General features: G+C 64.7%; 2 protein-coding genes across 2 annotated transcripts in view; one reads left to right on the top strand and one right to left on the bottom strand.

Annotated features, from left to right (window-relative positions):
- Window positions 1-25,121, bottom strand: part of LOC111929154 (dedicator of cytokinesis protein 2-like) — a 50,111-nt gene that overhangs the window by 1,544 nt on the left and 23,446 nt on the right. Inside the window, exons 29-50 of the mRNA XM_086890020.1 lie at window positions 7,754-7,852; window positions 7,560-7,654; window positions 7,234-7,312; window positions 7,027-7,127; window positions 6,858-6,916; window positions 6,548-6,696; window positions 6,302-6,387; window positions 5,622-5,778; window positions 5,331-5,371; window positions 5,062-5,152; window positions 4,866-4,985; window positions 4,002-4,091; window positions 3,785-3,889; window positions 3,177-3,318; window positions 2,914-2,995; window positions 2,736-2,820; window positions 2,430-2,516; window positions 1,563-1,739; window positions 1,370-1,453; window positions 1,135-1,272; window positions 695-780; window positions 155-305 (exon numbers count right to left, since the gene is read on the bottom strand). Of these exons, the coding sequence (XP_086746146.1) occupies window positions 155-305; window positions 695-780; window positions 1,135-1,272; window positions 1,370-1,453; window positions 1,563-1,739; window positions 2,430-2,516; window positions 2,736-2,820; window positions 2,914-2,995; window positions 3,177-3,318; window positions 3,785-3,889; window positions 4,002-4,091; window positions 4,866-4,985; window positions 5,062-5,152; window positions 5,331-5,371; window positions 5,622-5,778; window positions 6,302-6,387; window positions 6,548-6,696; window positions 6,858-6,916; window positions 7,027-7,127; window positions 7,234-7,312; window positions 7,560-7,654; window positions 7,754-7,852 (2,304 nt within the window). The remainder of the gene's footprint in view (window positions 1-154; window positions 306-694; window positions 781-1,134; window positions 1,273-1,369; window positions 1,454-1,562; window positions 1,740-2,429; window positions 2,517-2,735; window positions 2,821-2,913; window positions 2,996-3,176; window positions 3,319-3,784; window positions 3,890-4,001; window positions 4,092-4,865; window positions 4,986-5,061; window positions 5,153-5,330; window positions 5,372-5,621; window positions 5,779-6,301; window positions 6,388-6,547; window positions 6,697-6,857; window positions 6,917-7,026; window positions 7,128-7,233; window positions 7,313-7,559; window positions 7,655-7,753; window positions 7,853-25,121) is intronic.
- Window positions 17,476-24,385, top strand: LOC111945655 (uncharacterized). Its single transcript, XM_086890030.1, has 3 exons — window positions 17,476-19,042; window positions 21,218-21,292; window positions 24,095-24,385. Exons 1-3 carry the CDS (start codon window positions 17,520-17,522, stop codon window positions 24,312-24,314), a joined length of 1,818 nt encoding a protein of 605 aa, XP_086746156.1. The 5' UTR covers window positions 17,476-17,519; the 3' UTR covers window positions 24,315-24,385.

Raw genomic sequence — 25,121 nt, 5'->3', positions numbered from 1 at the left:
CCCATCCAGCCCCTGTTCCTGCCCTCCCTGCAGCAGGGGTTGCTACCAGCCCCTCGAGGGGTCCCATCTGGGCTGGGGGCTCTGGGTGCAGCAGGACACCCAGGGGAGTGTGAGCAGGGCCCCAGGGAGGCACCAGGGCTGTGCTGAGCATCACCTTGGGCTCTGGCAGCTCTGAGATGGACTGGCGTGGGTCCTGCCGCCAGGGCCCGAAGATGGAGCTGGCGCGGTTCTCCTTGCGCTCGGTCCTGTGGTCCTCGCTCTCAGAGGGGCGGGGGGCCGGCTTTGGGGTTGGGGGTGCCTCCGTGCTGTGGGGTGACTGGGACAGGTGAGAGGCAGCAGGGGAAGGAGGAGTCCAGGGCTATGCCATGGACCAGCTGGAGCATCACTGGGTGCACTCAGCCAGGCTCCATCTACAGCAGAGCTCAGCAGGGAAGGGTTGGGGGACTAGAGTGGATGGCTCAGGTGACAGCAGTGTCCAGGTGAGCCAGGGGTGTCTCTTCTCCATGCCCCCCATAGGGACAGGGCCACCATGGTGGCCTGGCAGGACGGAGCCCTGAGATGCACTTGGCATAAAGGGAAGGTGGAAGGGCAAAGGACTTGGGAGGTGAGAGAAAAGCACCTGGGCTAGAGTGAGAAAGGCTCAGCAGGGAGGGCTGAGGGCAGTGAGAGGTGCACTCCCCCCTGCAGCACTTGCCTGGCTCCAGTGTGGCTCAGCTGGTCCCAGTCAGGTACCCAGGCTATGGACCGGGGTCGGCCGCTCCGCCGGTCCTCAAAGAACATCTGAGACAGCCAGGAGGGGTGAGAGGGCAGAGCCTCCCCAGCCCATCCCTAGTGCCCTCTTGTCCTGGGGTGACTGTGATGTTAAATTGTATCCCCTCTAACCAGTCCTGCTTCTGTGCCAGCGCCAGCCACCCCCAGAAGGGCTGTTCCACCTCCCAGGGCAGACAGGGACCCTGAGGTCCCCCATGCCCAGTGCTCCTCACTCTGTTCCTGCCCCACAGGAACTGTGGCCTCAGCCAGCTGCTCCCTGCTGCCCCACACCTGCATTGGCTTGTCCAGTGTCACCCCCATGGTGCCAGGCACTGTCTGTGACCCCCAGCCGTGGCTGCCCCGTGCCCACCGTGTGGCACTCACCATCTCGCGCACCCCGTACTGACTCTCCACCTTGGCCCGCAGCTGCTCAAAGCACTGCTCCATGCGCTCGTGGAAGGGCCGCAGGTCCTCTGTCACCTTCTGCCCATGGATCCGGATTCCCTCTGCCAGCAGCGGGATCTGTGGGAGAACAGGGACTCGTGGGGCTCCCTGGGATGGGAGGGACAGCGGACACCGGGGGCAGCTGTCCCTGCCAGAGGGCTGCTGCACCTGGTACCTGCCAGGCGATCAGGTCCTTCAGCTTCTCGATGTTCCCTGCGTCCTCAGGGTGCTCCTGCATGTAGGGCTCCTGGAAAAACGCCTGCAACGACCCTTCCTCAGTCCCACACGGGCCAGGGATGGCAGAGCGGTGCCAGGGCTAGTCCTGGGTGTGCCCAGCCGGCCCTGACACAGCCCCTGCGTGTCCTCACCTTCTCATACTTGGCAAAGCCGCCCATGACTGCGGGGTCCACGATGCCGTTGAGCAGCATGGAGAGAGGGTTGATGGGCAGGCTGGGGTCGTTCTGGTGCCGGTTGATCTCGCTCATGATTTTCTCATTGGTTTTCATCATGGTCTCAATGGCGTTTTCCAGGGGGGAGATGATGATCTGTGTGCAGGGAGGGCTCAACACTTGCTGGCACAGCCACCTGCCCCTCCTTGTTAAGGCTGGCAGGGTGGGCTCTCCCCAGCCCGGCAGGAGGGACCCCTGGGGCTGCACATCTCGCCCCATGAAGCCCCTCAGACCCCTGGCACTGGGTGCCTGGGGCTGAGTGAGAGCTCATGGGGATGTGCTGGCCATGCTGGTCCCTGCTCCCAGCACAGGATCAATCCCATGGGCACAGGGGGGCTACAGGAAACCTGCCTAACCACTGGTGTCACTCTGGGGGTGCAGCTGTGCTGCAGTGGTGTGCACAGCCTGAGCACCACGGCAGACACACGTGCAGCACTCATGCAGCCATACATCCTTGTGCCCGCAGCATCCCGTGACAGCCCAGCCAGGACATCCTGTGACAGCCCAGCAGGGCACATCACATCTCCACTGCCGTGCCTCCTGAGGCTCCCTGGATGTTGGCCAAGCCCCTGCCTCTGACAGAGGAACAAAGCCCACGCACAGAGCCGTGGCAGCAGTTGCTGACACCCCTCCAGCGCCTCTGCTGCTCCCCACACACTGTCCCTGCTGCCCACGGAGCGTGGCACAGGCAGGACACGCTCCCCATGGCCCAGCTTGAGCTCCTGGCAGGGCTGGGATCCATCAGGATCCTGGGAGGGCCCTGCTGCCCCCCAGCCCCCTCCTCACCGTTTCAGTGGAGGTCACAACGAACCAGCGCAGGATGCCGGGCAGGGGATAGGCTGTCCTGAAGGTTGTCCGCTCAATCCACATGTTCTGTGGGAAGAGCAGCACTCACTCCCCACCCTCCTCCTGTCACACTGGGTCACCCCTGGCTGTCCCATGGCATGGGGAGCTCCCACCTCCATCAGGACAGGACCATCAGGACATCACCTTCCCCATCCCAGGACCGGGGATCCCCTGTCTCTCCTCTGGACCCTTAGCTGACCCTGTCCCTCCCAGCTGGGGGTCCTGGCAGCTCCTCCCAGCACTCACTGCAAATTCATTGTCGGGATCATTCGGGCCCCTCTTGAAAGGCCGTGAGTAGCTGAACCGCTGGATGTGGTTGGCTTTGTAGAAGCTGTGGGGAGGGAAGGGGCAGAAATGGGACAGGACCCTCACTGTGTCCCACCCACAGGGAGCAGAGCAGGGGCTCCCTGTGCTGGACACTCACTTGGTGATCTGCTCCGGGATGCTCCGGCCCCTGAGCCGGACCTTGGCTTCCTCTGCCGGCTGCACGGTGAAGCACTGGATGTCTGTGGGAGTGAAGGAGCCACAGGCACACACTGGAGGACAGGGCTGCTGGGGAGAGGGGCTCCAGAGCCCTGAGGGGTGAACCCCAGGGCTACAGAGAGGCACGTAAGGAATTCCCACATGGAGAGTGATGGACAGAGACCAAGCCACCCTCCCAGCCCCGTCCCTGTGCGCAGAGGATACACTGCCCTGGCGAGGCGGTGATCTCCTGGCCAGGGGGAGATGTGCTCTTCAGCTTCTCAGCATTGGGGAAGGGGCTCAGCAGCTGCATCTCAAAGTCCTCACGCCGCTCGTACTCCTTGCCACGGTAGATGAAGACCTTGTTCTGCAGGGTAGGAAGGTGACAGCTCATCCCTGTGCCACAGAGCGGGGCTGGCGAGCCCCAGAGCACTGACCGGTGCTGACAAGGCTGAGCCCCCTGCTAAACAGGACTCACCCCTCTCTAGAAAAACAGCATCTCCCCAAACCCAGGAACTAAAGGGAAAATAAAGAAGGCACGTAGAGAATCAGGATTGGTGCCAGCCAAGCAATGTCACTAAGGACAAATCCTGCCTGAAAATTCGGTGGCTTCTACAAGGGTGTGGCAGCATGGGTGGATGGGGGAGAGTGGCTGGACCTGTGTAAACCATCTGAGCTCTCTCACACGTTCCTCTCCAGCCCAGACGTGGATGGGAGAGATGCTGGGTAAGGAGCAGGATGATGACAGTCCACATCCAGCTGGAGACCAGTGAGGATTTGGTTTCCTCGGGTACCGAGGTGGCAGCTGTGGAGCTGCTCCTGGTTCTGCTTACCCGGAGGAAGGTGGGGAAGCCCTGCCCGTAGTACCCCACGGCAAAATAATCCGGGCTGGGCCGCAGCACCTTCAGGATCTTCTCATAGAACTTGGCTTCTCGTTGCTGCAGAGGAGAGGGGCAGGATGAGGACAGGATGGGGTCTGCCCATTCCCCCCAGCTCATCCCTGCCATGCTGCCCTGCCAGCAGCACCCTCAGCCCAGCCTGGGCACCCACCAGGATGTCACTCAGCATTTCGTAGTCAAACACGTGGCTCTCGTACTGCTCCGCCAGCTCCTTGCAGATGTGGATGGCCTCCTCCCACATCTGGGGAAGGGAGGGGTCAGGCAGGGCCCCCCGGTGCAGGGTGAACTGGGGAAGGGGGCATCAGGGATTTCCTGCAGACACCACCCTGCCTGTGGGGGCACTTGCACCCCTGCCCCCTGTGAGGATGGGGAGAGGGCTCTCCTGTGGGGACTGGTGGTCCAGTGGGCAACAGAAGGACTGGGCTTCCCACCATCTCCAGCCATGGAGCCCCCCAGCCCACCCCAGCAAGCCTCTGTCCTGAGATGTCTGAGCTGTCAGCCCCTGGCAGCACAAGGACTGCAATAGGATGGGATGGGATAGGATAGGGATGGGATAGGGATGGGATGGGATGGGATGGGATGGGATGGGATGGGATGGGATGGGATGGGATGGGATGGGATGGGATGGGATGGGATGGGATGGGATGGGATGGGATGGGATGGGATGGGATGGGATGGGATGGGATGGGATGGGGTGGGGTGGGATGGGGTGGGGTGGGATGGGGTGGGGTGGGGTGGGATGGGATGGGATGGGATGGGATAGGGATGGGATAGGGATGGGATAGGGATGGGATGAAGGACAGTGGCTGTGGGGTGAACCACTCAGCCCAGGCTCACTGCAGAGCAGCTCCAGCCCTTCTGCAGCACTGGGGAGTGAGAGGCTGTGCTGAGAATGGGGTCTGGGAGCTTGGAACAGGGGGGAGTGGTGGCAAGGGGGCCAGGCTTACCCTAAGCCAGCCCATCGCCCTCCAGCAGGGTTTCAGAGGCTGCAGGGTCTGGAGGTGGCCACACTCACCTTGCCCTGGTCGAAGTATTCAATGATCTGGTTGTACAGAGCCTCCTTCAGCTGGCGCTGAGTGTGCAGGTGGAGGCCGTGTGGGCCTGGCACTGGGGCTGCGTTCAGCTCCTCTGACCACTGCACAAGGGAGCAGGGACCTGTCACACCAAGCCCACACAGGGCTGCCCACTCTCCCAGCCCCCCGAGTGCCCACCGCGAGCAGCCGGGCATGCAGCAGCAGCGTGTAGGCTCCCTCCGTGTAGTTCTCGTAGCTGATGTGCAGGTCCTTCAGCTTGTACAGGTACCTGGGAGTGACAGAGCCGTGCGTGGGGAGCGGTGGTCCCGTGTGTGGGGCATGACAGAACAGTTTGGGCAGAGAGCAGCATCATCCCGCCCCCAGGCCACTCTGCCAACCCCATCCCGCTGGGAATGCTCAGGACCCCCCACCCCAGGTGCTGCTGGTGTTCCCAGGGCTCTGCTCACCTGATGTACATGGCCTGGCGGTCAATCTCCTTGTAGAAGTTCTGTGGAAAGGCAGACGAGGCTGTTTGAGTGGCCCTAGGGGCACATGGCACCCTCTGGGTCATGGTGCTGGCCCACACAGGGATGGGGTTGGCCACAGCTCCGGCACCATGTGCAGCCCTCTCTGCTGTGCCAGGGGCACCGTGGGGACTTGGGGAGCAAGGGAACAAACCCTGGTCACCCCAGGGAGCTGGGGACATGGGGATGAGCCCTGCCAGCCTCAGGGAGCTGGAGCAGGGCACAAGTGCTCACCAGGAGGTTGACGGTGCAGCTCATGCTGTAGGTCTTGTTCTCGTCATTCATGACAGCCCGGTAGTCCAGGAGCCGCTCCAGGAGTTCACTCACCAGCCTCACGAAGTCCTCTCCAGGCTTGGCCAGCTCGGGGTGGCTCTGGCAGCAGCTCAGCAGGCTGGGGAAGAGAGGGGGCCACAGGTCCCACTGCACAGCCAGCTCTGCAGTGCTCCCACCACCGGCCCTGCTCATCACCAAAGGGCAGGGACAAAGCCTGGGCAGAGCAGGGGCATCACCCAGGATAGGAGTGATTCCTGGGGCAGAGATAACACCTGGGGCAGTGGCATCACCCAGGAGAGGAGTGATTCCTGGGGCAGAGATAACACCTGGGGCAGTGGCATCACCCAGGGCAGGGGTATCACTTAAGGCACAGGGTAATTCCTAGGGCAGGGGCATCACCGGGGTCAGGAGCATCTCCGGGGGCAGAGGAAACAGCTGGGGCAGGCTGGCTGGGGCAGCAGAGCTGTGCAGAGGGCACACAATGGTGCTCAGGCATCAGCCTTCCTCCTCACTGGTCCCTTTCCCCCCGTGGCACCTTCCGGGCCAAGGCACAGCATGAGGAGGAGTGGGATGGCAGGGAATGGTGACAGCAAAGGGCTGTGCCCTGGGGAGAAGGGACAGGGATGTCACTGCACACTCACATGCTCTTGAAAAGCTGCATGTACTGCTCGTCCCCCCGGCCGCCCTCCACCTCGCTGTCCAGCCTGCGCAGGATCTCATCCTCAAACTGCAGAGCGGGGATGAAGATGGGCTGAGCTTGGAGCAGCCCCTCCCCAGAGACCATCCTAAAGAGACGGTTCCCGTCCCCGCTCCCAGGCCATGCCACTCCCGTGGTGTGGGTGGTTCCCACCCCATCCTGCTCCCCCAGCAGCAGCCTTGGCTCTCACCCGGCTGAAGCTCCCGGTGAGCCGGTGCTCGCAGAGCATCATGTCGAAGAAGATGGGGATGGTGGACTTGCGCAGCTCCAGCTCCGGCACCAGCGTCATCTCCAGGATGGGACCCACCATGCCCGGGATAAACTCGATCTTGCGCTGGCCTGGGAGGACAGGGAGGGCATGGGGGCAGATCCACACCCGTGCAGGTTCCCATGCCCAAACCAGCAAAACCCTGCTCCCCACACCCGCCCTGGGCACGGTGATGATGGACATCAGCCCACAGAGACCCAAAAATCCCCCACCGCTGCACAGCGTGGCTCACCGAGGCTGTACCACATGTCCCGGATGGATGCTCCGATCGTGGCTCTCATGTCCCCGTACCTGCCGGGACAGAGGCCAGTCAGCACCGCTCTGCAGCCCGGCTGGCTCATCCCAAAACCCCTGACCTCGTGGCGAGGTGGCAGCCCGGGGCACGGCGGGTGGGGACTCACTTGGCCAGAATACTGTTTCTTTTAGCTGGGGAGAAGTTCTCCAGCTGCAGAGAGTCCTGAGTGAGGAAAGCCACGGCCAGGTGGAAATAGTTGTTCCAAAGCTGCAGTGGAAGCACAGGGATGAGTGCCAGGCTGGGTGGGCACGGTGACCTGGGTCCTCTCCTGACCCACCTGGCCCAAAGCAGGACTGAGGCAGCTCGCACCCACCTGCAGCTCGAAGTTGCTGTTGCTCAGGAACATCTCGGTTAAGGTCGTGGCAAACTGGTTGATGGCACGCAGGAATTCCCTGGGGCGAGTGAGCACGGGCACCGAGTGAGGGCAGCACGGGCGTGCCCACTGCCCAGCCCGGTGTGCCCACCATCATCACAAAGAGGGGGGCAGCTCCTCTGTGCCCATTCAGCGCTGACAAACCGTGTCCATCACACCAGTCCCGCATGTCCGGAGCCGTGCTTCAGTGCCCGCCTGCCCCGAGGCATCCCAGGCGCTCACACCCTCCCCAGCATCCCCCTGCGGGTCCCTCCGCAGCCCCTCACCGGTTCTGCACCATGTTCATCACCACCCAGTCACCGGGATACACCGTCTTCCCAATCAGATCCTTGAAAAGGATAAAAGTCTCCATGAGGAAGTCCTGCAAGGGAGGGAGAGATGTCAGGAGCTGTGCTGGACTGCAGTGCCCTCCGGGGATGCTGTGAGGGAGGTGCTGGTGTTGCCGGGGGACAGCACTCACCATCAGCTCTGGCCGGGAGGGGAACGCCTGGATGTAGGTGCTGTAGTGGTCCTTGTCCATCTGGCTCAGGATGGCGGCCATGCAGGCCACGTAGTGACTCTGGGGAGAGGGGCTGGTCAGGCCCTGACACCATGGAACAGGACACTGTCCTTGCTCCTCCAGCCAGTTCGTGACCCAGAGCCCCCGCTGGACCCTGATCCCTTCTTCCCCAGCTCCCCAGACCTCCTGGCCCCTTCACGTCCAGTTCCCAGACTGTGTATCACTCCAGGGACGGGATGGCTCCTGCGCTCACCATGATGCCAGGGGGATGCAGGTGTAATTACAGAGTGGTGCTGAAGCACCTCTGTCATTTTTCAGATAATTTAAGGCCATCTCTGGATGAAAAGGCATTTTGAAAATGGCAAACAGGTTCCTTCTGGAGCGCCTCCAGTGAAGGGTCCCAAACAGAGCCCTCAGCTCCACTCCAGGAGGCTCCCAGCTTTGTAGCAAGACAAGTAGAGCGTGCACGAGCGGGATGCTGCCCGGAAAGCTGTCCCAGAGATACATCCGAGGCTGGAAACGGTGGGAAAGGGCAGCTGTTTCTGGGATAATGCATGCTCAGGAGGAGTGATGGCCCTGCCGTGCCCCGGTGTCACTGACGGAGCTCTGTGGGTGGCTTCAGGTGCCAGCCCATCCCCAGAGACTGCCGTGAGCCCTGTGAGGGCGGCACCGGGCGCTGGGCACCGCTGCCCATCCGCGGGCACCTTCCGGCACTGCCGGAGCTTCCTCCGGAATTCCGGCGGAGACGGAGCCCCATTGCAGCCCCCGGCCGGACCTCGCCAGCGGCGTGCACGCCAAAGCGGACTGTTCGGGGAGGGATGTGGCTGCTGCCGGTGACCGAGGGCTCCGGGAGCCCCTCGGGATGGGGAGCAGCCCACCGAGAGCTGCCGCGGGGAAGCAACGCGCTCCCTCGGCCAGCCCTGGCTACGAGGGGATTGCAGGGAATTCTCTTGTGCGAAGCAAACGGATCAAACCCCGACAGCTGGCGGTTTTTCGGGAATCCATGCGGTGCCACAGCCCCGCGGCCGCCCCGCCGAGCGCTGCCCCGCGCAGCAGCACCGGCAGGCCGGGAGCCCGCGGGACCGGGGCTCGCAGCCACCGCAGCGCCCGAGCGGCGCTCTCCCGGTGCCGGCACCGCGGCTCCTCCGGGGCTCCGGGGCTCGGCTCCCGGGCGCGCTCCTCCATCGCGGGGCTCCGCCCCCCGCCCCGCTCCGCCCCCGCCGGCTCCGCCCCGGTACCGGAGAGCGCGCGCCGCCCCGCCCCGCCCCGCCGAGCCCCGCGCCCGCCGCTGCCGGACCCGCGCCGCCGCCGCCGAGCACCAGGTACCGGGCGGGATGGGGAGGAGGCTCGGCCGGGGAGAGGGGCGGCGGCCGGACCGGGTGCTGCGAGCATCGGCCCTGCGATGCCGGCCGGTACCGGGACCTCGGGCGGCTCCGCAGCCGGGGCGTGGGAACCCCGGGGCCGGGAGAGGCGACACGGTGCGGGGAGCCCCGAACCCGGGACTGCGCGGCGGTGCGGGAACCTCGGGGGCTCGGGAGCGGCGCGAGTACCCTCGGCCCGCGGGATGCGCGGGGGCCGGCGGGGCCAGGGCGACGAACCGAGCTGGGCTGGCGAGGGGGATCCTCGGTGTCCCCGGATCCCCGGGGGTCGCGGCACCTCCCTGTCCTCCTCTCCTTTGCTGCCCGCGAGCAGGAGCTGCCCGGGGAAGAGCTGGAGGCGCGGGGACCGTGGCACCGCGCACCGAGCATCCTACGGCAGGCACCGTGCGCCGAGCACCGCGCACCGAGCCCCCTGCGCTGGGCACCCCGCACCGAGGTGGCCGCCGGTTGCCGTGGCGGGGGTCTCTGGGGGACACAGCCGTGCTGGAACGGTGGCACGGTGTGTAGCCTATGGAGGTGCATCTGTGGTGGGAGCCGCTGTGTTAGAGGGGCCGAGGACCCCCACGTCTTGCAGCGCTGCCGCAGCCTCGCCCTGTCCGCCCCGGCCCGTGGCCCCGCCGCTCTCCGGGGTCGCTGCGTGCTGGAGCCGCTCTGGGGAGCGGCCAGGCGGGCTCATCTCCGCTCCCCCTCGTTAGGAACGCGTCCGTCAGCCGGGGCTGTGCCGGGTGACACACGCACACGCAGATCCAGGGATGTCACTTTCGGTACCGCGCGCCGCGGTGACGCCGGCCGGGGCTGGAGGGATTCAGCCCACGTTGCTCCCGGCAGCTCCCGGCGCCGCGCTCCGAGCCCGAGGCCTTGCGTCCGCCGCCGGGGCTCCGGGATGCGGGAGCGAGCTCCAGGCGGTCCCGCGAAATGGGGATGCGCCGGTCCCTCCCGGGGTGCTCCGGTCCCTCCCGGGGTGCTCCTGTCCCTCCCGGGGTGCTCCGGTCCCTCCCGGGCTGCTCCGGTCCCTCCCGGGGTGCTCCGGTCCCGGTCCTCCCCGCGGGAACGCACACAAACCCCGCTGGAGCTGCGGCTGCCGGCAGCGGTGCGGGAGAGGGGCCGAGGTCTCCGCGGAGCCGCTTTCGTGTTTGGGAGCACGAGGTGGACACGTATGAGTAACCACCGGCCCCGCTGTGCCAGCACGGGGACATACGGGGACATCGGTGTCAGCTGCTCGCTCTGAGGGGCACGGCGGGCTCAGTGCCAGCTCACGGGGATCTCCACACTCGGCCCCTCCCGGGGATACGGGAACGAGCCCCTCGGGGACGCGGGGACCGCCGGCTGCGCTCCCGAGGAGCGGGGCCGGGAGGAGCGGGGGGACCCTCGGGCAGAGCCGGGCTGAGGATGGCACCTCCGGCCCTTCCCTGTGTCCCCTCTCCGCGGGGAGCGTTCGTCCTTCCGGAGCGCTCGGAGGAACGGGGTGGATTTCGTCGCAGAAGCTCCTTTGGTCTGAGGTTGTCTTCTTTACAAATGATAATTATTGTAATTATTTAATAGCATGGTGGCATCCAGAGGCCACAGATAATTAGTGTGTCTATTCCTGTCCCTGCTAACAACACTACTCCAGTCCTAACCGGTGCCGTGGGCAGAGCCTGCCTCGCGTGTTTGTGGAGATGCTCCGTATGGTCTGGACTGTTTGGTGATGGGGAAACTGAGGCACGAGGCGAAGGAATTTGCCAATTCCCAAATTCCCCTGGTAGCCAGCGTTGTCTAAAGAGCGTGGAGATAAAGAGGGGCAGGCTGCTCGATGGCATTGGGAATGCACTTAAAGGCAGGAATTTGTATTCTGGAAGGACGTTCTCAGTGCTGGGAGCTGCAGCTGCAGAGGCTGTGCCGCTGGCTGCCGGCACCGTGGCCGGTGGGTGCAGGGCTGCTCCAGGGGGTCCCTGCTGCACCCCGGACCGAGCCCCCCGAGCCCGAATCGCTGTGTGCAGGGGCGGCTGGGGCAGTGCAGGAACTGCTGGGCGGTGAAGCCTTTCCAGCTTTTTCCAGAAGTGTGCTCTGGGGACAGTTGGTGGCTTTCTGATGCCATTTCTGGCCTGTGAGGGAGCCCACAGAGAGCCCTTGTCGCTCAGGGTCCCCTGGCCCAGGCAGCTGCTTTGCACGGTGGGCAGGTGGGCTCCAGAATGGTGCCAAATCCCTTCTCCAGAGCTGAGACAGCCTCCCTGGAGAGCGCAGGGCTGCAGATGAGCTGCGTCTCCTGTGGCCAAAAGTCTCTGAGCCATGTCCCACTTCCCTTGTCCTGTCACTGCTGCAGGATCAGCCCGTGCTGGAGATGCCAGCAGAGCCCTGGGTTTTGGTGCTGGGCACCAGCTGAGCTCTCTGGGCTGGATCTCCATCACAAGCATCTTCCCAGGTCCGTGTAGCCACACAGGGCATCTCCAGGGCTCGGAGGAGGATGGGATTTCCCATGCCCCATTCACTGGGAAGGAAGCAGCAGAGCAGGGAGTTCTTCCTCCCAGGGTGATCTCTCCTGAAGCCCCGAGGGCGGCACTGAACCACAGCTCCAGGGATGCTCACCTGCTCCTGCAGGATGCGGCCGAGGGAAGCCTTGGGACACAGAACAGACTCCTCCTGAGCTGGTCCTGCTCTGCCCGTGCTCCCCCAGGCAGGTCACTCCACCTCTTCATGTCTCATTAAAGCAGTGATTCCAATGCTCCTCTGCCTGGCAGAGAGGTGGGAACGCCAGCAGGTAGCACAGGAAACAGAGACACCACTGCCATGACAGCCGTATTAGCATCCACGGGAGACAGAGGAATAATTTGGCTTCTGCAGCTTCTGAAGGCTCGTGCAGAGGCTTTGTACTCCCGTCTCCCTGACCGTGTGCAGCCTTCATCTGCAGCTCCAGCACATCCGCAGTCGGAGGGGAGCGATGGAAGCGGAGCTGGTGACCTCCACGTGCTGGGAGGATGTCACTGCTCCTTCCCCGGCCGACGGGATCCCTTCCACGGGCACGAGCCATGGCGCGTGCGGCCAGGCCAGCCGCGAGCCTCGGTGGCCCCAGAGAGGAGCCCGTGGGGTGACCGTGGGTGCTGGCACTGTGGGGAGGTGGGTGGTGGGGGCTCCCTGCCTCGGCCGGGTGCCAGAGCCTTCTCCTGGGCCCCGTGGCTGGAGAGTGACTAATGTTCCCGCAGAGCACTTCAGCCAGTGACCTACATAGGGATGAGCGCGGATCCCTCTGCTCCTGCTGCTCGCACTGGGACCCGTGTGCCGCTGCCACTCCCAGAACCCCCGGGCGATGCTCGATGCGAGGCTGGGGGCACTTTGGGGCACCCCAGGCGTGGCTCTGGTGGCAGGGACAGCACCTGTGTCCTCGGCCAGGCCAGCCCAGGGGTCCTGGGGGGGCCACAGTGGTGTTTGAGCAGAGCCTTGAGCGCTGCCCAGAGGGAGGGGATCAGGCACTGCGAGGTCCATCAGGGACATGGGCAGCTGGTCAGCCAAACTGGACTCGGGGAGCGCTGGGAATGTGGCTGGAGAAGGGACATCTCCTTGCTGGGGATTGTGAAGCACCAAGGAGGGAGAAGAGCTGCTTGAGCGGAAGCTCTCCATTGGCACGAGTACAGTCGGGTATAAACGGGCTGTGATTAAGTGCCTGCAGGAAATGAGAAGGTCTGTGAGGCTCCCAGCAGCCGGCTTCTGGAAGAGCCTCCAAGAGAAGCATGAGGGCAGGGCATGAGCTGGCTTCGTGGTGGAGCTTCCTCAGCGAGGAAGCAGATTTCGGGTGTGCAAGCTGCCCGAGGAGCTGCTCCAAGTCCTCCATCCTCGAGTCCCACACATGCTCTGATCCGAGAACAAACGCCTCGAGTCCTCCCGGAGCCAAGGCGGGATTATGCTCTGCTGTGATGTGTCACGAGCCTGGTTCCTGCCCCTCCAGCGCCTCATCCTCCAGTGCTGCCCCGCTCCACTGCCAGCAGCTCCTCTCTCCCCTCCGGAGATCAGGAAAATCAGACGTGCTGCCCCACAGGGGCACTACCTCACGAGCAGAGCCAGGTCATTCACTTCTCTCCTCTGCAGTTCCAGGAGAACCTGACTTCCTCTCTCATAAATCTCATCTCCTGGCTTTCTTTGTCCTGAGAAGAAGATTTATGTGTCTGCTTCGTTTTTCCCTCTTCCACGGCATTACCGGCAAGGGTGAGGGAGAGGATAGGTGGAGAAAGGGCAGAAGCTGGCAGGTAACTTTCCAGACAGGGCAGTGTGAAGCAAGGCTCTGACCTCTGAGGTCAGCCCTGCACCACCAGAGATGTGTCCCATGATTCAAACCCGGCAGGTTTAGTGCCTCTTACTCACAAAATTCACCACCCATCAGCGCTGGCAAAGAAACCCAGTGCTGGGGCTCTCTGAGGGGTGTCCATGAGGAGATTCCTGATGTTTCCTCAGCTCCTGGGGTCACTCAGAGGAGGAGAGATCATTCCCAACTGTGTGAGCATCCAGCAGAACCCACTGCTGCAGAACTCATCCACTGTGTCACGGTGGCATCACCTGCTTTCACCTGTACATCACTGATGTGACCTGCTGTCTCACCTTATCCATGTGCCTGGAATTCCTGTAGGACCCAGAGGAGAAAAACTCTCAGACCTCAAAAAATTGCTGAGATGGAGGGTCCAGCACTGTGCATAACCTTTCTAAGCTGTTCCTATGCCAGCTGGCCTCGCTTTTTAAGGAAGTTGCTTCTCCGACCTGCCAACACGCATTTCCAGCTGCTGGGAGTGGAGCTTGGAGCTGCCACCCAGAGCCCCATCCTGCACAGCTTCTCCTCCATGCCCCCTGGCCTTTATTCTTCCTTGCTTTTCATTTTCTCCCCTTTCCTCAGTTTCTCTCTGTGGTCAGGGCCGCGGGATGGTTACGAGCAGAGATGCGCTGGTTAACTGGTTTTAATCCACTTAATGTGTGCCACTTTGCTTTTGGGATCCTGCTGCTTTCTTCGCTGAAATGTCAAATGCCTCACAGAAACCCGAGTCTGCTTCGCCGAGGCTTTTACCTCCACTGACCAAACTTGGAACCTCGTCAAGCCCGGCAGCAAATGGGTTTGATGAGCCGTGTTCTCCGCAGCCCCGCGCTGACTGGCGTGGCTGCTTCATGCTGCCGTCCTTCAGAGGGGATTACTCAGGCACCAAACCCATTCCCTGGACAGTTTCAGCCCACCTGCATCCCCCAGGTCACCATTCCAGGGCTCTGTGGCTCTCTGTCCCACCCACTGGGCTCGCTGTCCAGCAGTGACCACCCCAAGGAGGATCCCAACGTCCGGCAGGGCACATCGGAGTGGAGCATCAGGGTTCCTGCTTCGGCCTTGGGAGGTTGTGCAGGTCTCTTCTGGAGGGAGGAGTGACCACCTGGGGTCCTCTTGGAGTGGACCCTGGGAGGGGCTGTGGTGGGCTCAGGACCTTGGAGGGTCTCCAGCAGGATTGAGGCGCTGAGCCCAGGTGTGACTGGGTGCCAGGTGCATCTGAGACGTCCTTTGGAGCCATCAGCAGAGCAGGTTCCTCACGTTCAGGGACAGTCCAGGAGAGTCCATCAGACAGGGCAGCACCATCCTGATCCCATCCCACACCAGGACTCATTATCCATGCTCGGAGATGCCGGTGCGCTGCAAACAGTGCCCGAGCGCGGCACTAAATCCAACCCCAGCACAAAGAGAACGCAGGGATGCGTGGGAGGGTCCTGGCGTGGGTGTTTGACATCCTCAGAACTGTTCCCAAACGGAGTTGCTCCATGTATAATTTATAGGCTTCCCTTTGTCCTTGTGGCTCGTCTCTGATCTCCCGGCGGTTCGGGAAGGCCGAGGGTGCTCCGGCGAGGCCTCTCTGAGCGGCAGCGCCGCGTTTGCTGCGTCGGCAGGGGAACGGCCTCGTCCCACGCTGCGTCAGCCACGGCTCGGCGAGGGCCCCGTGGCAGCACCACAGGGCTGGTCCTGCTCTTGGACCGTGCCAGCGGCGCTCCTGCCCCGTGCCCGGCCCCTGGAGCCGTTCCCAGCTCCCTCTGCCCCACGACCCCATCAAGGAGCCCTCCAGAGCGGGCTCCTCTGGAACGCTCAGCTCCAGCACGGAGATGTGGCCAGCGGGTCCCCCTGCCCTCAGAGTGTTGCCCTCCCTGGCACGGCCACAGCCGAGGATGCTGCCGAGGCCGGGGGCACCAAGCTCTGGGCACTGGACAGAGGCGACACTGTGGCACAAGGCCAGAGGTGACCCCACGTCAGGGGTGGCTCATCCCACGGCCGTGGATGTCCTGGCAGGCCCTGCCCAGGCCAGCGTGGGTGCCCGTGGCCCGGCTCAGGAGGGATGCGGTGATGCAGGAAGCGAGGACGGGCTCCTCTGGCTCCAGCCCCAGCCAGCTCTCTCCTCCGCCTGTTGCTGTCCATACTAACGAGGAGCCCCATCCCATCGCTCGTCTCGTCCTGCCTCGCAGACATCTCCGGGTGTCTGGGCACGGCTCCAAGCTGGGGAAGGGAAAAGCGCCGGGCGGCTGGGCGGCGCGTGGAGCAGCATCCCGACGAACACGGAGCAGGGTGCGCGGAGGCGCCGGGGCGTGCGGGGCCGGGGTGGGCGCAGGGAGGGCTGTGAGAACCCCCTGCTCACGCTGGGTCAGCGCTGACCGCCGGCCTGGGCGGGCACGGGGCACCGGCAGGCAGCGCTTGGAAGTTTGGCTGTGCCGGCACTGGGGACTCCGGGCTGCTGTGCTGAGTCAGCGCTTCGTGCCAGCAGGAGCAAGGCAAGGCAGGGAGGGGGCCGGGGGTGCTGAGCCGTGTGTCCGTCCGCAGTGAGGGCAGGGGGGCCGCAGGGCCAGCGGGGCTCCCGCCTCGGCGTGCGGGGACAGTGCGGGAGCACCGAGCTGTGGTCTGGGGAGGGGACCACGGGGGTGTGGGACACGGGACACGGCGTGGTGCGGCAAAGCTGAACCACTGCTCGCTGCGGCTGGAATCTCTGTCTTTGGCTGCGTCCCAAAACGAGCCGACGGCTTTCCCTGCGCCCCGGGACATCCCAGGAGGGCTCCCGGTGTGCCCCGTGCTGCCGGTGCCCGGGCAGTGTGATGGGACGGGGCAGCCACCGGCGGCCCGGTGGGCAAATGCCGAGCCAGGTGGGCACGGGGGTGGGTGCTGGGGGTACGCCAGAGCTGCGGAGTGGTTCTCCTTGCAAGTGTGAGGAGGAGGAGCCCTGCAGAGCCGTGCGGGAGCGATGGCAGGGACGGGGACAGTGGCAGGGACCAGGATGGGGATATAACTGGGTGCAATCCCCGCTGTGACCCCGGGTCGGGCCGCCTGTGCCGAATGTGAAGTGCTGCTGGTGTCAGTGACATCCCCCGGCCTTACAGAAGGTTCTCCCTCCTGCTGGCTCTCATGTGTCTGAAGCGGCTCCGTGTCCCCAAGCCACTGTCTCGCCGCTGCTCACAGAGCTGATCCCCCATGCCTGCAGTCCAAACAGCACCTCTGGTGCCCAGTCCGGCCACAACCACACATGACACGTCCCCTGTGCCCGTCTGGCCATGCCTCACTCGTGATGGGTCCCCTGTGTCACTGTGGCCATGCCCCAGGCGGGATGGATCCCATGTCCCGTGCGGGATGGGTGCCCCGCGCCTTGTCCATCCCCAGCAGAGCTGGTGTCCGTGTGCCCCGTGTCCATCCGTCCGTCCCTCCCGGGAGCCCCTTGGCCCGGCCCCTGCCCTGCCCTCCCGCTGCCCGCGCCCCGCACACGAGGCACCAGCCCCGGCGAGGCAGAGCTATTTTTAACAGCCGCTTCTGCTTGATTTGAGCTGTGAACTCGGAACGTGTTTATGCTAAAGGGCTTTCTTTTCCCTTCTCCCTTTGTGCTGAGGAGGCAGCGCCGCAGATCAAAGCCTGTCTCTTCGCGTTTGGTGATGGTGGGCTGGGAGGGAGCCGAGGCGGGAGAGGCCGGCAGTTCCACGGGGACACTCGTGTCCTCGGGGGCCGCGGTGGCTCTGACGCACCTCTCTTTGTCCCCGCAGGTCCGGGAGCCATGGGCGGGCACGGCGGGCACCGGGCGGTGCTCAGCGGGCTGCCCTGAGCCCGGGCGGCCGCGGCGGGACGATGGGCTGCGGGCGCCGGCGGGGAGCCGCGGTGCCGGCCAGGGCTGTCGGGGCGGCGAGCCGGGGGCTGTAGGGCCGGGCGGCGGGCAGCAATGCCCGGCGGCCCCTCGCCCACCTCCCGCCCAGCATCCCCTGTCCGTGGCGGCGCGGGATGAGGCTGCCCGCCGCCCCAGCAGCTCCGGGGACGGCTGCAGCCCAGGGCTCCGGCCGCCGGCGCTCGGCCCCCCGCGCCCCGCCGCAGCACCCTGGCCCCGCGGCCCTGAGCCATGGTCAGCCGTGAGCCCGTGCCCGGCCCGGCCCCCGCCGGCGAGGGCAGCCAGGAGAAAGCCATGACGGTGCGCTCGGTGCTGCTCAACCGCGACTCGCCCGACATCGAGAGCCGCCTCAAGCGCCGGCGCAACCGCACGCAGCAGGTCCGCTTCAAGGACCTGGTGGAGGCCGGCGCGGGGCGGGCGGACAGCCCCCCGCCCGGGCCCGCTGCCGACCCCGGCCACAACACCCCACGTGCCTCGCCGCCCCCCAGGGACCCCCCTGAGCCGGCGGCTCTCCGTGCCTCGCGGCGCAGCTGGCCCCAGGCGCAGCCGGGCTCGCTGACGCTGCCCATGCCCAGGAAGGCGTGCATGAGCACCGCCATCCAGACCTCCCCCAGCCTCCAGAAGCCCTTCCCGGCCCCCCAGCCCCGCAGCAAGAGCGTCTGCGATGTGGCGGGGGATGCGGTACCTCCCGCCGTGGCGAGCGCCCGGTGTCCGGGAGCGGCCGTGCCCACCGTGGCCAGCTGGGCCGTGCCCCCGCGGGCCCCCGGCAGCCTCCCCGCCCATGACCGCACCGCGACCCTCGCCCAGCACGCCAAGGTGCGCCGCACGCCACCACCGCCACCACCCAGGGACCCCCCTCCCCCTTACCAGGGCACTGCCGGGTGCCCCGCCGCCCGCTGCGCCCCTCCGGTGCAAAGCTGCACCCCCGAGCCCTGCCCGCCATCCCCAGCCTGTGCCCAGCTCCGCGGGAGCCCCCGGGGCAGCCACGGGATCACCCCACGGCCGGCCTCCGTGCCCTGCGGCCAGCCCCGGCCGCCCGCCGAGCAGCGGGGGCTCGGCCGGAGCGACTCGGAGCGGACCCTGCCCTGCGGCCGCCCAGCAGCTCCGTGCCAGCCCTCGCCGCACCGCCGGCAGCCCGTCCCCTCCACGGACACCCAGAGCCTCCGCCAGCCACCTCAGGGCAACCCCCCGCGGGACCCCCCGCCACCCCAGCACCAGCTCTGCGCCGCCATCTGGGGGGGACCCTGCTGCGCCTCGCCAGCCCCCGTGCCACCAGCGCCGGGCTGGCACGGCTCGGCCGCCGCCACGCAGGACAAGACACCAGCTGCCCTCGGTACCTGCAGCCGGCTCCGCGCCGCCGAACCCGGGCGTGGCTGGGCAGGGCCCGAGGGGCCCAGGGAGCCGCTGTCCGCAGCCCCGCGGGGCCCCGGCGTGGGGACACAAGCGGCCGGGTGGGCAGCGGAGGCCCCCCGGCACGGACAGCCCTGCCTCGCCGCGGAGCAGCCGGACACGCTGCACCACGTCCAGGACCTTCTGCAGCTGGTGGTGGTGGCCAAGGGGCCGGTGGGACCACCAGCGAGGGCCGAGGACGCCCGGACATCTCAGGGAGAGGGCCCAGGGGGGCCCGGGGAGCAGGGGGACCTGCATTCCCAGCTGCAGTCCCTGGAAGGGGTGCTGGAGACCAGCCAACAAACCATCCGGGTGCTGCTGGACGTCATCCAGGACCTGGAGAAGAAGGAGGCGCAGCGGGATGGGTGAGTAGGAGGGGACAGAGTGGGGGGGGGGGGCTGTGGGGACAATGTCCCCGGGGGCTGGGGATGTAGGATGGGGGACCCTGACAGAGATTTGGATGCTGCTGCCTCCTGAAGGTGTTTCTGAGAAACTCAGAGCTGCTGTCCGTGCGCACGTGGCTCCATGTCCTGCTGCGAGGTTTCGCAGGCCCACGGTGCCTTCCCTGTGCCCAGGGATGGGTGCAGGGGTGCAGGTCTGGGGGATGAGGGGGTGCTGGGCCCCTGCCTGGCTCTGGTACAGCTGATTTGTCCATTGGCCTCTGGGAGTAGGGATCTGGAATGTCACATCCCAACGGCAGGTTTAGCCAGGCACCACATCCCTGGAAGGACCTGTGGCACAAATCCAGTGGCTGGTGCCACCACGATGGGTGTGGCTGCACCCCGGGGAGGTGCCCAGCACCCCCATCCTGCCCTGCCCAGGACCTGTTCCGAGGGGCAGGCTGTCCTTGGCCTCCCAGAGAGATTTGCCAAATGGTGCAAGGTGTTCTCAAAACAGCCTTAAGCTGAAACGCTCCAAACTCATCTCACACGAGGGCAACCAACAAACCCCCAAGAGGTGCCGGTCCTGGCATCCTCCTGTAAAATCTCTGTGGCTTGCTCCTGATGCCCAAGATTGCTGTGATCCATCTGTTAAATCAGATGGGTTTGGCTGTGAGTGAAGCACAGAGCTCCCTGGAGCACTGTCAGCAGGGAGGGACCCCTCAGGGGTCCAGGACACCTTAATTAAGACCTCAACTCCATTTTCCAGTCAAAGAAGCAAACGAGATGCCCAGAGATAGGAAATCCAGGGATAGGAAATGGCATAAAACATTATCCTGGTGTCCTTATGCTGCAGAACAGCACGGCCTCGTTTGCCACAAGTCAGATCCCAGGTGCCCACTGCGCACCAGAGCAGGGCCACCAGCCCTGAAACATCCTGGTACCGACCCACAAACATCCCACAAACATCCCACAAAAAATTATTTATATAAAACATGAAAGCCCATCCCAGAATGAGCTCTCCCTGCAGAGGGGGGCTGTTGTACAATGCCAGAGCCGCAGGCACACACTCATATACGTACCACATATATATTCATATTATATATATATAAAGGGCCTCACGATCTAATTCAGGTGCTGGCAGAATAAATCCCCATTGCAATGTGTAATTTGGTGCATTAACAGACCCAGTTTCTGAGGGCTGAGAGCAATCGTGGTCAAGGTCGAGTAAGAGGAGGAAGATTTCAACGAGGAAATCTGATGTGTATGTGGGACGTGTCCTTTCAGCTGTGCCCCCAAAATCCACAGCCCTGAAGGGGCAATGGAGATATGGAGAAGGAGTCCCAAAGGGACCAGCAGCATTCACAGGGCTCCTTTTGGACAGAGCAGAATGAGCAGGGACCAGCAGGGAGAACCAGCAGGGTGCAGGAGGACCCCAGCACAGCCCTTGGGATCAGAGTGTCTCAGGGTTGGGGTCTGGCACCAGTTTCAGAGAAATGTGGGGTGAAGACCCCTTCTGTGGAGAGAGAAGAGGATGCAGCAGCATGAGCTGAGCCTGGGCAGGAATCCACTTAATCCAAGTCCTGTGCACCTTCCCGGAGGAGGAGAAGGATGCTTTGGTACAAAAGCATCAAAAAGATAAATTCCGAGTCTGGCGTAGGCTGGAGATTAGTCTGGAGCATCTCCCTGTGCCCATCTGCCATGGCTCCCTCCACGGTGTGTGGGGAGAGGTGTGGTGACCTGGGGGCTGCACAGGGATGGGGGATGAGGATTGGGATGGGGAGGGGAGGACACAGCGGGAAGGGTTTGGAGGTGCCACTGTGCCCAGCACCGGTTTGCTGCCATCAGAGAAATCTGAGAAGCCGAGATTGGTGTTAATTGGGATCAAATGGGAGGAGAGGGGCTGGGATCCCAGAGAGGAAAGGGGGTGGGAGCCAGGGAGGAGAGGAGATGGGTCCCAGAGAGGAAGAGGAGCTGGGATTCAGGAAAAGGGCTGAGATACAGGGAGAAGAGGGTGTGAATCCCAAGTTAAAAAGGAGCTGGGATCCAGAGAGGAGAGTCCTGGCTGCTGGGCTGGGAGCACACGAGGGACCAGGGGCAGCAGAGGACACAGACAGAGCCAGACTGAGTCTCCAAGCTCACAGCACATCTCTGTCACAGGCGACACTCGTACCGGACCGGGCAGGACATCGCCAACTGCGGGACCTGCCGGGACTGTGCCTGCATCATCTACAGGTGAGGGCCAGCCCTGGCTCCGAGCATCCCACGGCTTCTGATTCCCTGCACTCCCACACTTCTCCACTGGCTGTGGGGCAGGAGGGAGGGTGACAATCCTGCACCTCCTGTCCCCGTGTTGGGGGCACCACACACTCTTGGGTGTCTGGGCTGTCACTTGGGCTGGATCTGTCCCTTCCTCCCCGCGGGGAGCAGCTCCTGCTCCCAGGATCAGCCAGGGTGATCTCCACGGAGGAGCAGCAGCTGGAAGGGGGCTGCTCTGGCACGATGGCAGAGCATTTATCTCAGCAATCTATCGGGGAAGCCTCGCTAGCGGCTGCTGCGTGGGCTCGCTCCAAATGCAGCCTGCATCCTGTTGTCCCTGTGCCAGTTCTGCACAGATGCTGCAGATGGGTTCCTGCCCCTCGCTATGGTTTGGGAACACAGGGCCTGGGCTCTGCTTCCCAGCATTGGCGTGGAAGCCCCTTCCTCTGCTGCGCTGTCTCCTCAGATCCCATTTGGTGTGTGGGAAAAGGCATCTCGTGCCATCCCAGCATTATCTTTAGGGAAATTGGGAGGGTTGCAGTTTTGCTAAAGCTTTTCTGCCCTTCCTGGGTGTCCTTCTGTCCCTCTGGCCGTCCCCTCTGCAGTGCAGGTGGCTGGCCAGGCGTGTTCCCGTTTTGCTGTTAATTAGGTGGATGCTGTTAGCGCTGGGATGTGTAGGACACGGTGAGCCGGTCCCAAGCCATGCTCTGTGGTGCCTGACCACCGTGGTGCACGTGTGGGCCACTGCCCTGCCATGCTCTGTGAGCACTGTGCCCCCTCCTCGGGGCACCTCAGGCTGGGGGTGCCCGGCTCCTGTCCCCTCGTGTCCCCTGTGCTCAGCAGTGCTGCTGCCCCAGCTCTCCTGCTCCCCACACACCCCTGCTGCAGCTCATGGGGGACTTCAGGCTCATTAGGCCTGACGAGCCTGTCTCCACGCAGCATGGCAGTGGCACAGATGTCACATCTGGGGGAGGTGGCTCCCCGGAATGGCCATTCCCGCTGAGGACTCGCTGTGGGTTTTGTTGCCACCCGTGGGGTGAGGAGAAGCTCTGTGGGGACACAGGGTGAGGGAGCACCCCCAGCACCAGAGATGGCCCATGGAGGGGATCAGACCTGCCTGCCCCTGTCCCACCTCAGGGTCCCACAGCGGTGCCGACCCCTCCCCGTGTCCCTGCAGAGGAGTTGAGGTCCCTCCCCGCTCTGCCCCCTCCATTACGGTCTGCACCCCTCGCCCTTTCTTCTAGAAGTGGCTGGGTCGCTCCTTGTCCTGGGAGGGGAGGTGACAGGAGGTGACAGGAGGTGACAGGAGGTGACAGGAGGTGACAGCGCGCCGGGGGGCTCGTGGGGCGCTCCCCGTGTGCGGGGCGGCCGCGCCACGTGCGCGTTCCCGGGCGCGCTCCGCGGCACCTCGGTGATCCGATGGGACACGGCTGGTGCGAGGAGATTGACGTTTTTTCCGTGTGAGGGAACATCGCAGCACGTGGCTGCCAGCAGCCGGCCCGCTCTACAGGGTGCTGCGGGGACACCGGGGGCTGCGGGGACACCGGGGGCTGTGGGGACACCGGGGGCTGCAGGGACACCGGGGGCTGTGGGGACACCGGGAGCTGTGGGGACACCGGGGGCTGCGGGGACACCGGGGGCTGCAGGGACACCGGGAGCTGCAGGGACACCGGGGGCTGCGGGGACACCGGGGGCTGCAGGGACACCGAGAGCTGCGGGGACACCGGGGGCTGCGGGGACACCGAGAGCTGCGGGGACACCGGGTGCTGCGGGGACACCGGGGGCTGTGGGGACACCGGGGGCTGCGGGGACACCGGGGGCTGCGGGGACACCGGGGGCTGTGGGGACACCGGGGGCTGCGGGGACACCGGGGGCTGCGGGGACACCGAGAGCTGTGGGGACACCGAGAGCTGCGGGGACACCGGGGGCTGCGGGGACACCGGGGGCTGCGGGGACACCGGGGGCTGTGGGGACACCGGGGGCTGCGGGGACACCGGGGGCTGCGGGGACACCGCGGGCTGCGGGGACACCGGGGGCTGCGGGGACACTGAGGGCTCCAGCACTGACAGGAAAGCTGAGAGCTGTGCTGGGGGGCACAGTCCCCCTCACCTCCCCACCTACCCCACCCTAATTCCTGCCCGTGTGATGGGATCCTCGCATGCTCTCGCTGCTTCCTGATGCTGCGGCTGTCCTCAGCCACGACCCCAGGGGGCTCATTGCTCACAGGGGTCCCTCAGACCCCCGGCTCGCCCCACCACCTCAGCACTGCTCCCCATCCAGGCCGGGGTCCGGCTCCTGCCGGCCACACACAAAACATTGTCAGTGGGGCTGGATGAGGAGGATGGAGCAAAAGGATGGGGCAGCTGAGAAGGAGCCACCCCAAAAGACCCCGGGCCACGAGGTCAGGCGGACACTGGTCCGTCCCTCTGGTAGAAGGGGGAGCAGGGATGCTCCGGTGGGATGGGGAAGGATTTGGGATTTGGGAAGGATCCAGCCCCGCACCCCCTCAGAGCCCACAGGGGCTGTCTGAAGGCACACGCAGCAGGATGTCCCCTCCCAGGGCCGCACTGTGACCCCAGAAAGTCCGGCCATGTCCCTGTGCCACCTCGGGAACGCAGCAGGGCTCAGCTCTGGGCGGCGTGCCCTGCCTGGATGAGCTCCCTGCGGGCTCATTTGGGAATCTGAGCTCGCCAGGGGCTGTGTTTGGGTTGCCAGGGGCTGTGGCAGGCGGGGGGCTGCGACAAGGGGATGCCCTGACACGGTCCCCGCGTGCCGCAGCGTGGAGCACGATTTCCGACAGCAGGAAGGCCGCTTCCAGCGGGTGCTGAGCCACATCGAGGGCGACACGGGGCCGAGCTCCCCCCCGACGGCGCTGGGGGCGGCGCTGGGGGCGGCGGGGACCGCCTCACCGCCCGGCCAGGAGCCATCGCCCGTGTCGAGGCTGCCGGCAAAGCTGGACGTGAAGAAATCCCGGCGCAAATGCTTCTGGTTCCTGTGAGCGCAATGCCCGGTGAGCCCGGAGCGCGGGGGCACCGTCCCGGCACTGACCCCCTGCCCACTCCTTCTCCCTCCCTCCTTCCCTCCCTCCCACGGTAGGGTTTGGGTAGCACCAGCTTTTCTATTTTTAACCATTCCGTTGAACGCGGGGAGCTCGGGTGTGGAAACGGCGAGGGGAGCAGCGGCTGTATTTAAGGAGAATTCAATAAATTCCACGGAGACGCTATTTTTGTTACATCCTCTCCCGCCTGTGCACTTCTGTTCTGGAGGAGGATGAGGATGAGGAGGGGGCAGCGGCTGTTTCCCTTTATTTCCCTCTGTTTTGCCCCAACCCAGGCTCAAATCAGTGCCCGTCCCTGCACCCCACAGCGGGTGCTGCTCACCCATCCCTCCCATGCAGGTTAACTGGGAACACCGAGGATCTCCACTGGTCAGAGACGGTGGAAAACGGTCTCTGTGAATGGCCTGGAGAGAGGAAACCCGTCCCCAAAACCCGGGGCTGGGCAGGGCTCTCATGGGTGGGGAAGATGATGATTATAGGGAGACAGGAATGAGGAGCTCAAATATCCCAGGCTCTGTGGGGCTGCCACCAGAGGGAAAACTCGACATGGGGATCCCAGAGCAGCAGCGGGTGTCTGAGCACAGCCTGAGGAGTTCCCTGTGGTGGGAACAGCCACAGCTCTCCCAGCAGGGAGACATCAGGAAGGGGAACATTGTCCAGCCTCCTCCAAAAGCACTGGCCATCCCCGGCCACGGCGAGCGGAGGGGAATGCAGGGTGGGCAGGTTTGGCCAAATATTCTCTATTCA

This window comes from Cyanistes caeruleus, chromosome 5, assembly GCF_971803275.1.
Source record: "Cyanistes caeruleus chromosome 5, bCyaCae1.hap1.1, whole genome shotgun sequence".
In the NCBI taxonomy this organism is placed as follows: Eukaryota; Metazoa; Chordata; class Aves; order Passeriformes; family Paridae; genus Cyanistes; species Cyanistes caeruleus.
This window is presented reverse-complemented; position numbering and strand designations above follow the sequence as displayed.

What these genes read in the sequence shown, in the direction of transcription:
- LOC111945655 (XM_086890030.1), top strand. Translation starts at nt 17,520, where the DNA reads ATGGTCAGCCGTGAGCCCGTGCCCGGCCCGGCCCCCGCCGGCGAGGGC. An exon ending in AAGGAGGCGCAGCGGGATGG is followed by an intron (nt 19,043 to 21,217) that starts GTGAGTAGGAGG and finishes TCTCTGTCACAG; the next exon opens with GCGACACTCGTACCGGACCG. An exon ending in TGTGCCTGCATCATCTACAG is followed by an intron (nt 21,293 to 24,094) that starts GTGAGGGCCAGC and finishes CGCGTGCCGCAG; the next exon opens with CGTGGAGCACGATTTCCGAC.